The sequence below is a fragment of the Physeter macrocephalus genome, chromosome 11 (genome assembly GCF_002837175.3).
Source record: "Physeter macrocephalus isolate SW-GA chromosome 11, ASM283717v5, whole genome shotgun sequence".
Lineage (NCBI taxonomy): Eukaryota > Metazoa > Chordata > Mammalia > Artiodactyla > Physeteridae > Physeter > Physeter macrocephalus.
In genome coordinates, this window is record NC_041224.1 from 67,178,897 (window position 1) to 67,197,111 (window position 18,215).

At 36.5% G+C, this 18,215-nt stretch overlaps 1 protein-coding gene across 5 annotated transcripts in view; it reads right to left on the minus strand.

Moving 5' to 3' along the window:
• Nucleotides 1-18,215, minus strand: part of HMG20A (high mobility group 20A) — a 77,359-nt gene that overhangs the window by 21,657 nt on the left and 37,487 nt on the right. For 4 of the 5 annotated variants that reach the window (XM_024128859.2, XM_028495269.2, XM_055088126.1 and 1 more), the window contains one exon: nucleotides 4,247-4,339. In XM_024128859.2, the coding sequence (XP_023984627.1) occupies nucleotides 4,247-4,335 (89 nt within the window). In that variant the 5' untranslated portion in view covers nucleotides 4,336-4,339. Of the gene's footprint in view, nucleotides 1-4,246; nucleotides 4,340-6,189; nucleotides 6,265-18,215 lie in introns of those variants that run through there. The other variant, XM_007110805.4, reaches the window with a different exon arrangement.

Here is an 18,215-nt window from a genome sequence, read left to right on the forward strand (position 1 = left end):
TTCTCCAGAAAGACAGTGAGAAGAAAAGTCAGGATAGAACTCTGTTGGAACAACATTTTAGGAGCAAGTGTTAGACGAGCTGGGAAAGACTAAGGAGGGCGTTAAGAAATCTAGGAGAGAATACTGTTACAGAGGCCAAGGCAGGAAGACTTTTGAGAAGGGATTATTACACAAGCAAAAAGTTGCAGATGTCACATAAGACAGGCTAAAAAGTATCTGCTAAACCTGAAGATCTGAAGGACTTCAGCTGTACTCCCTGTACTTCAAGGGAGTACAGTTTTAGTGGAGTTATGGGAATAAAAACCAGATTACAGTGGACTGAGAAAAGAATGAAAGTAGATTCAGACTGTCCTTGAAAGGACAGAAATTTTATTTTTCTGAACACTTCTATAAAAAATAGAGGATTATAATTAGGAGGTTCCTACATTTTTGAGGTCCTGTGAAAAAGGGTAGATAGGAGAAGTTATTAACTCAACGCTAATTATGTCCTCTGAAGAGTTGCCGTTAGAGATCCAGTTTGATCTTGGCAGCTTTGTTTTTCAAATATTTCAATCATTTTGGATGTCTTACAATGTCTTTTCTTTCACTGTCATTCTTCATTTCAACTGTGCCATCAATTTTTAAGTTACTAACTCTTGCACATTCTTATTTCAGTAAAATATGAAAACTAGGTTTAGGAAAGAGTACCAATCCTGTGAATCCCTTGACTGAAATGGATAGGAATCAGAGGGAGTGGTCAAAAGCAGCAAATGCCTTAGAGATGACAAGTTGAATAAAGACTGAAAAAAAAAAAAAAAGGCCCCTTTGTTCCAATGAATGAATTGTCCATGCTCTTAGCTAAAGCCAACAACCCTTCCATTTGTGCCCTGGATCCCACACCCTCTAGCCTACTCAAAAACAAGTTTCAGCAATTCTGCCCTCTCTGGCATCACCAATTCTTTCCTCTCTACTAGATTAGCCTAATCAGCAAACAAAATGTGGCATTATTACTCTTATCTGGAAACAAAACAAAAAACACACTTTCTTGATTCCACTTCATTTTTCTCCTTTCCTTTATGGACCTGACCCGAGGGTGGTATGTACCAAGATCCCCAATATACTGAACCCTGTTTTCTGTTCTGTCTTCCACCCACAAATTTAATGCCTTTTCTATCTTAACTAAGCACTTATCATGCACTGTGCCCATAACTCTTGCAGTTTGAGATGTGATAGCAAAACTAGCACAAATTTCTTTTTCTTTCTTCACGATTTCGCAGATAGAAGATTCATTCTCACCATAGATCTCAGCAACCTCAGCATATTACTACTTTTTTTTTTTCTTTCCTTATTAAGTCAAGAACTTACACCTTTTCACTTAAAGGAAGCACATTAGGGCTTCTCTTTGGCATATCTGAATTGCCAGCATCACTACTCTTGCGCTTTGGGGCCATTATTAAGTAAAATAAGAGTTACCTGAACACAAGCACTAAGATACTATGACAGTCCATCTGATAACAGGCAGCTACCAAGTGACTAACAGGTGGGATATGCTGGACAGAGTGATGATTCATGTCCCAGGCAGGACACGGTGGGATGGTGCAAGATTTTATCATACTATTCAGAGTGGTGGGCACTTTAAAAATTATAAATTGTTTATTTCTGAAATTTTCCATTTAATATTTTCCAACCATGGCTGACCGTGGCAGGTAACAGAAGCCATGGAAAGTGAAACCATGGATAAGGGGGTACTTGCTGACTTCAATTGTTTATAGTGGAACGAATTGTTTATAGTTATTGACTTCAATTGGTCTCCCTTCATTCTTTCTTAAACCCAACCCAAAGGAGATAAGTGTTCACAACTCTTGTCAAGGTCACCAATGACCTCCATGCTAAATCCAATGTCATTTCTCAGACCTCATCTTACCGGATCTTGCAAAAGTATTTGACACAGTTCATCTCTTCCCCTCCCTTGAAATATATTTTTTACCTGGTTTTCAGGACCCTGAACTCCTCTGGTTTTTCTGATACCTTTTCAGGTACCCCCCTGAGTCTTCTTTGCTGACTCTTCCTCTCCTCCCTGACTTGTAAATGCTGGAGTATCCCCGAGTTCAAGTGTCAGGTTTCTTCTCTTTTCTACCTACACAGTGCTCATTCGTTTGGTGATCTCAACCACTCTCACAGCCTTAAATATCAGCTCTAATAGGTTGATTGACTCCCAAGTGTCTCTTTTTAGTGTAGACAGACTCTAACTTTAGAGCCCTGTATCAAGCTGCCTATTTGACATCTCTGCTTGGATAGCTAATAAGCATCTCTATTTTAAAATCTCTAAAACCGAGCTCCTAAAATTCCCTCCTCCACTTGCTCAGTTTTCCCCATCTAATTTAATGGCAATTCCATCCCTTCAGTTGCTTAAGCCAAAAATTTGGAGCTGTCTTTAACTGCTTTCTTCTCCCTTCTCACATCTCATCTGGTCTTTCAGGCAAATCCTGTTTGGCTTACCTTCAAAATATATCTAGAATTCTATACTTCTCAACACCCCCCATTCCTATTATCTTTGAAACCCACTCCAGTGAGGTTTTTGTCCCTACTACTCTGCCAAAAATACTCTTGTCAAAGTCACCAGTGAAGTTCTTTGAGTCATCATCTCTCACTTGAATTATTTTAGAACCGTAACTGGTCTCCTTGCTTCAGCCCCTGCTCCCTTCACTCTATTCTCTATATAACAGCCACAGGGATACTATTTTAAAATGTCAGATCATATCATTCCACTCAAAATCTCCCCATGCTTTCCCACCTCACTCAGAGTAACAGTTGAAGTGCTTACTCTGACCCATAAGATCCTAACGATCTAGTCCCTTGCTACTCAAAGTACCGGCCTTACACCAGCAGCACTGGCATCATTTGGGAACTTATTAGAATGTAGAATCTCTGGCCCTAACTCAGATTTTCTGACTCAGCGTTTGCATTTTAATAAGATGTCTAGGCAATTCATAAGTGCAGTGAATTCTGAGAAACACTGATGGAGCCTATTACCCCTCCCCCTGGTATACTCTGCTCCAGTCACACTGGCCTCTCGGCTATTTCTAAAAGGCAGAAACACTCCTACCTCAAGGCTTCCCCACTCACTGTTCCCTCTGCCTAGAATAATCTTCCCCTATAACTGTAGGCTATTAGCTAATTTACTTCCTTCAGGTTTTTATTCAAGTCACTTGTAAAGCCTTTCTGGGCCATCTTATCTAAGATGGCTCCCCAAGTCCTTCCTGTCCCTCTTCCTTACTTTATTTTTTAATCCATAGTTCTTATCAATGTAGTATGCATTTTACTTATTTATCCTGTCTATTGTCTGACTTCTCCAGTAGAATTTAAGCTCTATAGGGGTTGGGATTTTTGTCCACCTTGGTTATTGCTTAATGTCTAGTGCCTAGAATGGTGCCTGGCATATAGCACACACTCAGAACATTTGTATTGTACAAGTTGGACTCAGCAAGTAGGCAGCTTTTAGAAAAGTTTTAGAGAACAGTTTCATCTGAATAAAGTCAGAAGGCAGATATTAATGAGTTAAGAAAGAATGTCAGGGAAGGAAACAATTATAAAGTATAGTCTGTTTTTAAAGAGCTCTAAGGAATATTAAAATAATTCATCTTAGGGATTAGCTAGCACTTCAATCTATTAGTGAATACATTTCTTCTTTGGCAAGTAATGTCTAATAGAAAAGATAAAAATTCAAGTGGAACAGAGATTTTCAGTGGAAGAGGGACTACCGCTATTAGCCCTTTTCTATATTTCTTTATATATCTGTCCAAAAATACCAAAGAAAGGAGTTGGAGTTGGGGGGGCGGGGTAGGCTGGGAGGAACAGAAGTCAGCTAGAGCTCCTGGGCATCTTGAATAAAGAACCATAACTAAAAATCTAATCTTAAAACAACAACAAAAAACCCTGATGTTTGGGGAAAATGAATTTGATTTTCGAAGCTAGCCCTGTGGGAAGTATTTCCTTAATGGTGACTATGTAATTCTCTTAACTGGGAGTCACTGATGTTTCCTAGATCCCACAGTACTGCTGTTCCAGTTCACAGGAACCAGAGCATTGCAAATGACAGCTGAATACAGATATCAAATCAGTTTACAATGGCTCTCATTCTCTTTGCAAAGCATAACAAACGCACCTTCTATTTTTGATATAAAACTGCCTCTTTAGCACCTCATATGTTGTTAGAAGCTGTTCTGAAGCCTAGGCAGAGGCCCAGTGTCCCAAAGCAGCTGCTTACCCAGTTGTAGCCAGATCATTACTCTCCTTGGAGCCATCTTCATCTGCAAAAAGGGGAGGCAAGGTGGAACCAGTCATCAAGGTTTCCATCTCTCTAAAAGGAAGACAGAATAAAAAAATATTTAATGGCTTAATTATTTCCAGTTCAAGTTGCATTAATTTAAGAGCCAGCCTTCCTTAACTTTTATCACATCAGCAGCAGAATAGAAACTGACCTAAATATTTATTTTCTTGACTTGGACACATCAATTTGAACTTTATGGTTAATGGGCTTTTAACCCTGGTCTTATCAACTGACCAGACTAAAAACAGATTTTAACAACCAGGACACAGTTTGGAAAATTCCTTTTTGTTCATTCAGAATATCTTCAAAAGTATTCTTCATTTCCGGTAAAAACTGTTAAGCAGAGTAACTCAGAAGCACTGCAACCCTGAGCAAGTTATTCAGCCTCTTTGAGATACAATTTCACCATCTTAGACACAGACAAAATTGCTGACTTAGGGTTATTGTGAAGGATTAAACTGAAAGTGCTTCATAAACAGAGAAAGGCTAAGATGGTAAGTGCTTTGAGTATTATTATATAAAGAAAGGTATTGTTATTACAGCATTATGAGTTCTTAACCCCAGATGAATGAATCATCCTTAGATTAAATGGTGACAATCTGAGTCCTCCAAAAGGAAATAATGCAAAGGAAGTAGAGGATGGAAGGCATACTGATGTGGTTCAAAATGAAAGAAACCACACTTCCAGGTCAGAAATATGCTCCACATCACCAGGATGACCAACAGTGGAAATAGCATGCACCTGGGCACAGGAAAAATAAGCCTAATTGAAGAAAGCAAATAAATTAGAAGAACCTGAGGTTATCAGAAAGAAAGGATAAAAGGACAAAGTGACAAAGAGAGTAATTTCATTTAGCATATCGCTACAAAGAAAGATTTTTCCCTTTCAAGGCTTACTACCAGGGGCTTCACCCCATATAGCTAAAAGCAGAAGCCTTCCATTCACCATGAAAATGATATTCAAACAAAATATTCAATAGTGACCCTTAACATCAGCCACTTAAGCAGAACTGCAAACCACTCAAGAAAAAAAGTGCCTCAATCAACAGGGAGAATTGAGGAACAGATTATGAACATTCACTCAGGAGCTCCCTCAGCAGTTATTTCAGGTGCTGCTGCTAAGGAGACCTAGTGAAATAGCAATTAAAACAAAAGCACAGCAGCCTAAGCAGAGCTAGGATTCATCCCACTGAGATGGACATACGAAGAAAATGCAGATGACAGTGATGCCATATTCTAAAATGTTCAATATAATAATTTACTTCAAAATGATAACAGTGATGATTTCTTATTCTTACTTACTTTCTTGTTTTCACTTCTTTGTTACTTAGCAGACCAAATTCCATAAATAGCTTACTGTGAAAAAAGGCATCTTTGTATATTCACCACCCATTATAGTGGGAAAGCATGGAAGGCAGAGAGGAACTTCCCACTCAACCACAGAGTATGGAGTTTATTCCACATGCAGGGATACTTGCTAACTTTTCAATTCCTTCAAGAGAGGGGGGTTTACAAGGGGCTCTAACAAATACTGCAAAATTCCATTCTAGATGTTTTCTAGGATAATCTTGACACAAGTGCACTTATGTTTTACTTCACATTATGCACCAGATTACAGCCCAGGCTTTAAGGGCTGCTAACATCACCTTACACCAATATTCATTTTATCAAAAGAAAATTAATCAATTAGATGCCATATAATTATAAACCACAAGCAAACATTCGAATAGCCAGGTATATATCCACAAACCTTAAAAGGACTCATTTAATTGGCTTCTTTCTAAAAGTCTCCTTAGAAGTAAAGGACTTTTTGAGAGCCTCAAGCTTCAGCATTGGAAGCCCTTGGCATCCCACCTATACCTCAAAAGAAGATATATTACCTGGTACGGGACAAATGAAGTGTCTTTTCATTCACTATACCAACATGATCCTCTTAGAGTGTTTCCCAGATATCTTTAGTCATTTCTGAAATATGGGGAGGCAGCTGGACAACACAACCTTGACAACATATAAACAGATCATATAAACAAAGGAAGTTCAGAGAACACATTTCTTGTTGTTGTTGTTTTTTCCTCTTAAGTGTGTTTTACTCAATCCATATGGCTTCAGATATATTTTCTCTAGTGTTACTGAGTAGTCAGGTCCCTAAGAAATGAGTAATAAAGTGGGTGGAAGGTTAAGGGGCCAAAATCAACAAAAGAAGGAAATGAGGAAAAAGTCCAGTGAAACTCAAAGGCCTCTAAACTAGTTGGGAAAATAAAATGATTCGCAAGAATTGGCTGGGATCCTGCAAGAATCTGCTTTCATATGGTTCATGAGGGGGTGATTCAAACTGAATCACAGCTACCAAGCCACTGATTGCCAAAAGCCCTTCAGTGTAGCATCTGTGCCTGATAATGTCCCAGTACAGAGGTCACACTAAACTCTGAAATTCTATGCAAAGCACTTAAGAAATGTAATGAATGCTGCTCTGGAAGGGGAAAGAAGAGATATGTGTACAAAGGCAAGGCAATATACAAGTTTGGTTTTCCACTGCAGTTTACAGAAACAGGTATATCATGCAGATGTTTTCTCGCAGAAGGGATTCACCCAGTGAAGGCTTCCACCTGGAGGTAAGTGGTATTACCTTGGGGCTTACACTTTGAGCCAAGGTCTGGACTGTAACTTTGGAAATTCAAAAATCCCCTCTAACACTAATCGCTCACTGAAAACATTGATGTGTAAAACAGAGTGCCAATTTAAGATATTTTAATAACAATTATAAAAATTGTAATAAAAATTATATCAAGCCACTAATCATAATCAGAACATTTCTTTGGTCAATATAGGGCCAGAATAAAGGCACTCAGGTGTAGCTTAAGAAATGTTCCTCAACTAAGATTGTTCTAGTAACCTTTCCCAACAAAAGGGATGACCTCACCAATGAGACTATTTTATTCCAAATGTGTTGGACAGTGCTGAAAGTATAATTTGTACTTCTGTTTTCTGGGGTTGGCTCTTTTCAGGTACCCTTTCCCCACTTTACATATGTTAATGCCACTTCATTAAGCCCTCTCATGGAGATGCACCATATTCCTTCCCTATCACACCATCCCCAACAGTACACCTCAGAGTTGAGAGGTAGGATTCTGCCCTCATTTTTCCGTACAAACTTTATGCAAAATTTCCAGTTCCTTCAAAGGTCATGTTAATTGGCTATACCAATCTCTGATCATTACCTCCTATCATTTCACTTCTTTTTTTTTTTTTTTATCATTTCACCTCTACTACAACTGACCTTTAACCACACAAACCTCTACTTTTCGACTCTTGATTTTCCCTTCTCTGTCTAGCTTAGATTCTGTGGCTGCATTTCAAATATTTTTTTGCCAACACTCTGTCTCACTTATTTCACTAAGCATAATACCCTCTAGGTCCATCCATGTTGTTGCAAGTGGCAAAATTCCATTTTTTTTTAAAGACTGAGTAATATTCCATTGTATATATATAGCACATCTTCTTTATCCATTCATTTGTTGATGGACACTTAGGATGCTTGGCTATTATAAATAACGCTGCTATGAATGTTGGGGTGCATATATCTTTTCAAATTAGTGTTTTTGTTTTCTTCAAATAAATACCCAGGAGTGGAACTCCTGGATTGTATGGTAGTTCTGCTTTTAATTTTTGAGAAAACTCCATACTGTTTTCCATAGTGACTATTCCAATTTACATTCCTACCAACAAAGTGCTAGGGTTCTCTTTTCTCCACATCCTTGTCAACATTTATTATTTCTTGTCTTTTTGACGATAGCCATTCTGACAGATGTGAGATGATATCTCACTGTGGTTTTGATTTGCCTTACCCTGATGATTAGTGACATTGAGAATCTTTTCATGTGTCTGTTGGCCATCTGTATGTCTTCTTTGGAAAAATGCTTATTTAGGTTCTCTGCTCATTTCTAAATTGGGTCCTTTGTTTTTTTTTTTTTTGATATTGAGTTGTATGAGTTCTTTATATATTTTGGATATTAACCCCTTAACAAACATCATTTGCAGATATCTTTTCCCATTCAGTAGGCTGCCTTTTCATTTTGTTGATGGTTTTCTTTCCCACACAAAAGCTTTTAAGTTTGATTAGGTCCCATCTGTTTATTTTTGGTTTTGTCTCCCTTGACTGAGGAGAAAGATCCAAAGAAAAAAATCACTAAGACCAATGTCAAAGAGCCCGCTGTCTACGTTTTCTTCTAGGAGTTTTATAGTTTCAGGTCTTACATTTAGTTCTTTAATCCATTTGAGTTTATTATTGTATATGGTGTGAAAAAATGTTCTAATTTCATTCTTTTACATGTAGCTCCAGTTTCCCCAAACCACTTATTGAAGAGCCTGTCTTTTCCCCATTGTATATTCTTGCCTCCTTTGTCACAGATTAATTTACCATATGTGTGTGGGTTTATTTCTGGGCTCTCTATTCTGTTCCATTGATCTATGTGTCTGTGTTTGTGCCAGTACCATATTGTTTTGATTACTGTAGCTTTGTAGTATAGTCTGAAGTCAGGCAGCATGCTACCTCCAGCTTTGTTCTTTTTTCTCAAGACTGCTTTGGCTGTTCAGGGTCTTTTGTGGTTCCATATAAGTTTTAGGATTATTTGTTCTAGTTCTGTTACAAATGTCATGGGTATTTTGATAGGAATTGTATTAAATCTGTAGACTGCTTTGGGCAGTATGGTCATTTTATAATATTAATCCTTCCAATGCATGAACATGGAATATCTTTCCATTTATTTGTATCATCTTCAGTTTCCTTCATGAATGTCTTAACAGTTTTTGGAATACAGGTCTTTCACCTCCTTGGTTAAATTTATTCCTAGGTATTTTATTCTTTTTGATGCAATTGTACATGGTATTGTTTTCTTGATTTCTCTTTCTGAAGTTCATTATTAACGCAAAGAAATGCAACAGATTTCTGTATATTAATATCGTATCCTGCACTTGACTGAATTAATTTATTAGTTCTAATATTTTTTTTGGTGGGGTTGTTAGGGTTTTCTATATATAGAGTCATGTCATCTGCAAATAGTGACAGTTTTACTTCTTCCTTTCCAATTTGGATGCCTTTTCTTTTTCTTGTCTGATTTCTGTGGCTAGGACTTCCAATATAAATTAAATAGAAATGGCAAGAGTGGGCATCCTTGTCTTGTTCCTGATCTTAGAGGAAAAGCTTTCAACATTTCAACACTGAGTATGATACTAGCTGTGGGTTTGTCATAAATGGCCTTTATTATGTTGAGGTATGTTCCCTCTATACCCACTTGTTGAGAGTTTTTAATCATGAATTTTGTCAAATGCTTTTACTGCATCTTTAAGATGATCATGATTATCCTCCATTTTGTTAATATGGTGTAACATATTGATTGATTTGTGAATTGTGAACCATCCCTGCATTCCTGGAATAAATCTCACTTGATCATGATGTATAATCCTTTTTACATATTGTTGATTCAGTTTGCTAGTATTTTGTTGAGGATTTTTCCATCTATGTTCATCAGGGATACTGGCCTGTATTTTTTTTTGTAGTGTCTCTGTCTGGTTTGGGTACCAGGGTAATGCTGCCTTGTAGAATGAGTTAGGGAGTGTTCCCTCCCCTTCAATTTTTGGAATAGTTTGGATAGACATTAACTCTTCTTTAAATGTTTTGTAGACTTCCCCTGTGAAGCCATCTGGTCCTGGACTTTTAATTGTTGGGAGTTTTAAATTACTGATTCAATTTCAATACTAGTGATTGGTCTGTTCAGATTTTCTACTTCTTCCTGATTCAGTCTTGGAAGAGTGTATGTTTCTATGAATTTATCCATTTCTTTGAGGTTGTCCAATTTGTCACTGTATAGCTGTTCATAGTATTCTCCTAGGGTTGTTTGTATTTCTGTAATATCAAGTGTAACTTCTACTCTTTCATTTCTAATTTTGTTTATTTGGGCCCACTTTCTTTTTTGCTTAATGAGTCTGGCTAAAGGTTTATCAGTTTTGTCTATCTTTTCAAAAAGCCAGATCTTAGTTTCATTGATCTTTTCTATTGTTCTTTGTTTTGTTTTGTCATTTTGGTATTTTCATTATGATCTTTTTTGTTTCCTTCCTTCTGCTGACTTTGGGCTTTGTTCTTCTTTTTCTAATTCCTTTAGGTGGAAAGTTAGGTTGTTTGTTTGAGATTTTTCTTGTTTCTTGAGGTAGGCCTTGAATTGCTATAAACTTAATGCTTAGAAATGCTTTTGGTGCATCCCACAGATTTTAGAAAGTTGTATTTCTATTTTCATTTGTCTCAAGGTATTTTCTAATTTCCTCTTTGATTTCTTCATTGACCCATTGGTTTTTTTTGTAGCATGTAGTCTTCTCCTGTGCAGAGGGTCAGCACCACTAACACCCATGTTGTTCAACTGTATATAAAATTTAATTGCTTTTCTATATACTAGCAATGAACAAGTGAAATTTGAAATTAAAAACACATTACCATTTATATTAGCACCCCCCCCAAATGAAATACTTAGGTATAAATCTAACAATATTTTACAAGATCTCTATGAGGAAAACTACAAAACTCAGATGAGATATCAAAGAAGGACAAAATAAATGGAAAAATATTCCACGTTCACGGGTAGGAACACTCAATATTGTCAAGATGTCAGTTCTTCCCAGTTTGAGCTTTACATTCAACTCAATCCCAATAAAAATACCAGCAAGTAATTTTGTGGATATCAATAAACTGATTCTAAAGTTTATATGGAGAGGCAAAAGACTCAGAATAGCCAAGGCAATATTGAAGGAGAACAACAAAGCTGAAGGACTGACACTACCCAACTTCAAGACTTCCTATTAAGCTACAATAATCAAGACAATGTATACTTGGGAAAGAAAAGACAAATTATTGAAACAGAATAGAGATCCTAGCTAGGAATAAACCTATATAAATACAGTCAACTGATCTTTGACAAAGGAGCAAAGGCAAAACAATGAAATAAAGATAGTCTTTCAACAAATGGTGCTGGAACAACTGGACATCCATATGCAAAACAAACAAACAAACAAAAACAACTTGAAACAGACCTTACACCCTTCACAAATATTAACTCAAAACGCATCATAAACCTAAATTTAAAATTTAAAATTTAAAACTATAAAGTGCTTAGAAGACAACACAGGAGAAAAATCTAGATGACTTTGGGTATGACAATGACTTTTTAGATATAACACCAAAGGCACAATCTGTGAAAGAATTGATAAGCTGGATTTCACTAAAATGAAAAACTTTTGCTCTGTGAAAGACAATGTCAAGAGAATGAGAAGACAAGCTGTAGATGTGAAAAAAGTATTTGCAGAAGATACATCTGATAAAGAAATTTATCCAAAATATACACAGAACTCCTAAAACTCATCAATAAGGAAATGAATGACCCAATTAAAATATGGGCCAAAGACCTGAACAGACTCCTCAACAGTGCATATGTACAGATGACAAACAGCATATGAAAAGATGTTTAATATCATATGTCAATCGGGAATTGAAAATTAAAACAATGAGATACCACTACACATCTATTAGAACAGTTAAAATGCAAAACACTGTCAACACCAAATACTGGCTAGGATATGGAGCAACAGATCTTATTCATTACTGGTAGAAATGAATGCAAAATGGTACAGCCACTAAAGAAGACCATTTGGTAGTTTCTTACAAAACTACTCATACTCTTACCAGCAACTGGGTTCTTTGGTATTTATCCAAAGGAAGTAAAAAGTTATGTCCATACAAAAACCTGCACATGGATGCTTATAGCAGCTTTATTTATAATGTCAAAATTTGGACACAACTGAGACATCCTTCAGTAGGTGGGTGGATAAACAAACTGTGGTACACCCAGATAATGGAATACTATTCAGTGCTGAAAAGAAGTAAGTTACCAAGCCAAGAAAGAACATGGAGAAAACTTAAATGCATAATACAAAGAGAAAAAAGCCAATCTGAAAAGGCTACATAGTGTATGATTCCAATACCACTACATTCCAGATAAGGTAAAACTATGGAGACAGTAAAAAGATGAATGATTGGGAGGGGTTGGGGGGGAGGCAGGAGTGAAAAGGCAGAACACAGAGGATTTTTAGGGCTGTGAAATTATTCTGCATGACACTAGAATAATAGATATATGTCATATATTTGTCAAATCCCATAGAAGGTACAATACCAAGAGTGAACCCTAATGTAAACTGTGGAATTGGGTGATGATTATGTGTCAATGTAGGCTCATTAACTATAACATATGTACCACTCTGGTAGGGGATGTTAAGAGTGGGGCAGGTTGTACACATATGGGGACATGGGGTATATGGGAACTCTGTACTTTCTGCTTAATTTTGCTGTGAACCTAAAACTTCTCTAAAATAAAGTTTATTAATTTAAAATTAATTTAATATAATTATACAATTTATTGTAAGATAGCCCTGAAGTTGAGGAATAAATACAACTGATTTTTATATGCATGCAATTTAACAGGAGCAAGTGAAAGAAGAAGGCTTGCTACAGAACAATCAACCAGCTGTGAACATTTAGCTAAGAGCATTAAGCAGGCTGTGGGCATTAATCAATATGTTTTACAGAGGGAATAAGAACACTGGCTAATCCCCAGGCAGTTAACTGGGGTTCATTAAGAACTCTCTAACTGTAGGTTTTGATACGGGAGATGAGGGGGCAAAAGATAAGCCTAGGTAATTTGGTGGTAATTAAGTACTTACTTTTGGGGGGATGGGTAGGATGGGGGAGATAATTAGAGTTTAAGGCTTAGGATTGTTTCAGTACCTAAGAAGGGCATAGAGGTGTGTGTTTGGCTGGGTGTTGGATGGAGTGAGCAGAAAATGTGGCTCTCTATTCCTAGAATCTAAAGCCCAGGCTCCTGTAACCATGACTACTGTTAATTTTTAAAAATGTAGTAGGCTAGTCTAAGAACTAAATAATAGAGAAACTGATTCATTCATTCAACAAGTATTTATTGGGTATCTAACACTGTAGGCACTTTATATGTACTGGGGATATAGCAGCAATCAAAACAGGCAAAAGTCCCCACCCTTACTGAGCTCAGTATAATGGGATACAGACAAAAAACAAGATAAAATAAGTAAAATGAATAATGTTACATAGTGATAAGTACAAAGAAAAAAAGAGAGCAAGGAAAGAGCCCCGGAAGAGTTCAAGGGAAGAGGGTTCTGGAATTTTAAACAGAGGCCAGGAAAGGCTTTACTGAGGTAACCTTTGGGGAAAGACCTAAAGGAGATGAAGAGCTATGCACATGTGTGAGGACAGAGTGGTCCAGGCAGGGGGAACACATGCAAGGCGTACACTTGGTATGATTGAAGGAGGGAGCAAATCTGGCTGGATTGAAATAGGGGCAAAAATAGTAGGTGATGCTGACTGCTATAGGGGCCCAGACCATATATGGCTTTGTAAATCATAGTAAAGACTGGCCTTTACCCTGAGATGCAAAGCCACTAGAACATTTTGAGTAGATAAGGCATGGAATCAACCATTTTTATAAGATCACCATGGCTGCAGTTCTGAGAACAGAATGAAGGGTGAAGAGGGTCAAGGGTAGAAGTAAGGAGATCACTTAGGAATCTATTGCAGTAATTCATCTGAAAGTTGATGGTGGATTGGATCAACAGTGGTAGTAGTGGAGGTGATGAGAAGTGGTCAGAGTCTTGATATATTTTGAAGGTAAAGCCAATTTCTCAGTTCAAGATAACTGGAAAAAAAAATTAGGAATAGAATCTAACTGTGGCCTGCATATATTTTAACTGTAGTTTTATAACCTGTTTAGTGATAAAGCTATACTGACAATATATTACTTCCAATTTTTTGTAGTTAAATATAGTGGGGTTTTTGGGGCCATAAAGGAAATAATTCAGACTCTTTTTAAGGCAAATGCTTGCAGAATTTATATTTGAACAACAAACATTTGCTGAGTACCTTTACGTGTGACTAAGATCGTGCCTGGTGTCAACTGGTGTGTGCTGTTATTCTCCTTGGTCTAGAGACACTGTTCTCAGACAACAATGATAAGCGGAAAGAAGAGGCCAGGGTTAGAAACAAACATAAATCTTCTATCGTTGTTTATGATTTTTTGAAGCGAGAGTTTTGCAAACTTTTGAGTTAGGTATTTTCTAAAAAATATAGAAGTACTAGATCATCAAAAGAAACTGGGCACAGTTTAGATTTCTTTTGAGATAGTTTGATCCCTGTACATGCATTTTTTTCTTCTCACTGGAATCTTGATGGAGAATTGTTACCATCAGGACACAAAATATGTTGTGAAAAAAAAAAAACAACCCTGAACATCTAGACATAGTGTTTTGTATCAGGTTAAAGCACTGTGATAACACAGAGAAAATAAGAAATATTTTCCTTTGCCAAAGCAGATTTGTCACTTTACAAGCAGGGTGTTGCCTTCTGAGATCAGAGTCCACATATTTGGCTTTTTCATGGTGACTGTTGGTCCCAAGTTGCCCTTCCTACACAGCCTATTCAAGCACTGCTTTTATTATTAGTAAACAGATAACTGCCCAAGTAAGAAACTTCTGGACCAGTGCCGGAAATAAGAGTTAAAGTAATCCAATAAAATTTGGGAGTACTTCCTTAGTGTAGAGTACTTTCCCAAACAATTTCCTGGGACACTGGGGTACTATGAAACAGTAAAAGGTAGGTGTGTATGAGGCAGGGGAGAAGAGGTGAGACGGGGGAACTTCCTACTCCATTTAGGAAGCCACATGATATATATTTTTCACTCCTTAGTGATTCTCATGGAGGTTATATCAGAAAAGAGGAATTTTATGTTTACCAAGAGGGAAATGAATTTTGAAAAAGCAATGCTTTTCACAGTTTACTACATGTCACTGTGTTAGGCATCAAAGACACAGAGGTAATTAAGATTAAGAAGAAATTCTTGCCCTTTAGAGTTCGTAACCTATTGGGGCACAGAAGGGCAAACAGTAAAAAAAAATTGCAAAGGCTGTAGTAGCTGATGTGTGTAAAGTTACTTACTTACTTATTTATCTATTTAAATATATGAGAAAACAGGGAAGAAATACAGATGAATTAAATAGACGGGGTGACCAGCTAATACAACTGCTAATGATCGCAGTGAATTCACAGAGCATTCGAGATCTGAAGGAAACAGAAACTACTAACTGAGTAAAACCCGAGAAGGAACACTTAGCTCAGGGTACTTACATGTTTAGAATCCAGACTCATATTAAGGAGGCAGATAATATTCATTTCTAGTTCTTAAACAAAATTATTCAAGCCTGGAGTCTGAGAAAGCTATTGTATGAGAAGGCAGAAGCAACAAAGGTCTCTAGTATCTTGACCCAAACAAAAACTTAACAGTTAACAGTTCTAGGGCAAGGGTCCTTACTGGTTCAAGGAACATTGCTCCTCTATTTTCTTATGTTTTACACTGCTTTCTTCAGCTCAAACTTACAGCTGTGAAACAACACTGCAAAGAAGAGATGGAAAGGATGTTCTTTTCTGCTACAGTCAATAATTCCCAAACCTTTTACCCTTTCAAATCTGATGAATACTAAAAGTAAAAGATGATGTTTAAGGAAAGTCAGAGATCACTTATAAAAACTATAGTGTAATAAAAGGAAATAGATCCCATCAAAGGTTCTTCATTTTAATCAACTTTATTTTAATCAATCAATTTAATTTAATACAAAATAAATTCTCTTCCTAGGGAGAATTCCTAAAAGAAAAAAACAGCTTTGGGTAGTAAGGAAGTTTTCTTTAGTCAAAAGTTGAAGACAAAAACAACAACAAAACAACAAAAAAACATTAGCTGCAGTGAGTCAAAGGCAGTTAATGGAATAATAAAGTGAAATTCACAGTTTTCCTCACAAAACAAATAGGCACAATTGCAGTTTAACAAAACAGTTTAAACTGAAAGAGAATATTTAAAACTCAGATTTTGCTAAATTTTGCTTTTGAAATTCACACTTTTCTCTACAAAACAAACAGGCACAGTTGCAGTTTAACAGAGCAGTTTAATGAAAGAGACAAAACTTAAAACTCAGAATTATTTTGCTATATTTTGCTTTTGAATCCTAAAGCTGATAATGCTCCGGACTTCAGAAAGTAAATCAAATAGCCACAGAATTCAAACTTGACACATTTAAAGCTCTAGAAGACCAGTTTCCCAGGAACATTTTTCCTTTAAATACCCTACCCAGTATGAAATGGCTTCACCCTTCATACACAGAAGGCAATTCCAATCAAGCGCTTAGATGTTATCTTCCTGGTTTATAAGCTACTGATTTTGTTTCCGTTGTTTCTAGGTGAAACAAAAACAAGTTTAAAACCAAGTTTAAAAACAGACGAATGGATAAAGATGTGGTACACATACACAATGGAATATGACTCAGCCATAAAAAGGAATGAAATTGGGTCATTTGTAGAGATGTGGATGGATCTAGAGACTCATACAGAGTGAAGTAAGTCAGAAAGAGAAAAACAAATATCATTTATTAATGCATATATGTGGAACCTAGGAAAATGGTACAGATGAACCAGTTTGCAGGGCAGAAATAGAGACACAGATGTAGAGAAGAAATGTATGGACACCAAGGGGGGAAAGTGGTGGTGGGATGAATTGGGAGATTGGGATTGACATGTATACACTAATATGTATAAAATGGATAACGAATAAAAACCTGCTGTATAAAAAAATAAATAAAAGAAAAATAAAAAAAAGAAAAGAGCAATAGTAAAAAAACCACCACATATTAGCAGTAACTAACTGAGGAGTAACCAGACTAAATCACCTCAAGATTCTTGGTGTTTGAGTGTATTTACTAAAATCTGACAAAATTTGTATTTCCAGAGTTGCCTATTGCTGTTGAAAGGCTCACCTAGTCCAGTAAGGCAGGACTATGTCCCACGGAATAAGAATTTGCAGAATGATTTGTTTTGCTCTTCTTTCTACGTTAAATGCATTCACTTGCCTGCGGTAGAAAGTACTTATGCAGAGAACAGAAATTCACTACAGGACCAAGTAAAGGCATTATGTGATTTCTGCTTTCAATACCCTGATATGTAAAATGGTGCTAATAATACCTTCTCTACTTAACTTAAAAAGATATTGTGAGGAGCAAATAAATATTACTTTATGTTATCTGCAAACAATAAAATAATGTAAAAGCTATTTTTGCTAATTATGATACAAAGTTTTCAATGAAATATTTATGAGAAAGTATATTACACATATTGTGATACACTATATTAACAAATTGAAGAATAAAAACCATATGATCATCTCAATAGATGCAGAAAAATTAAAGATGATACAAACAGATGGAGAGATATATCATGTTCTTGGACTGGAAGAATCAACATTGTGAAAATGACTACACTACTCAAAGCAATTTACAGATTCAATGCAATCCCTATCAAATTACCAATGGCATTTTTTACAGAAGTAGAACAAAAGATCTTAAAATTCGTATGGAGACACAGAAGACCCTGAATAGTCAAAGCAGTCTTGAGGGAAAAAAACAGAGCTGGAGGAATCAGACTCCCTGACTTCAGACTATACTACAAAGCTAAAGTCATGAAGACAATACGGTACTGGCACAAAACCAGAAATATAGATCAATGGAACAGGATAGAAAGCCCAGAGATAAACCCACACACCTATGGTCAACTAACCTATGACAAAGGAGGCAAGGATATACAACGGAGAAAAGACAGTCTCTCCAATAAGTGGTGCTGGGAAAACTGGACAGCTACATGTAAAAGAATGCAATTAGAACAATCCCTAACACCATACACAAAAATAAACTCAAAATGGATTAAAGACCTAAATGTAAGACCAGACACTATAAAACTCTTAGA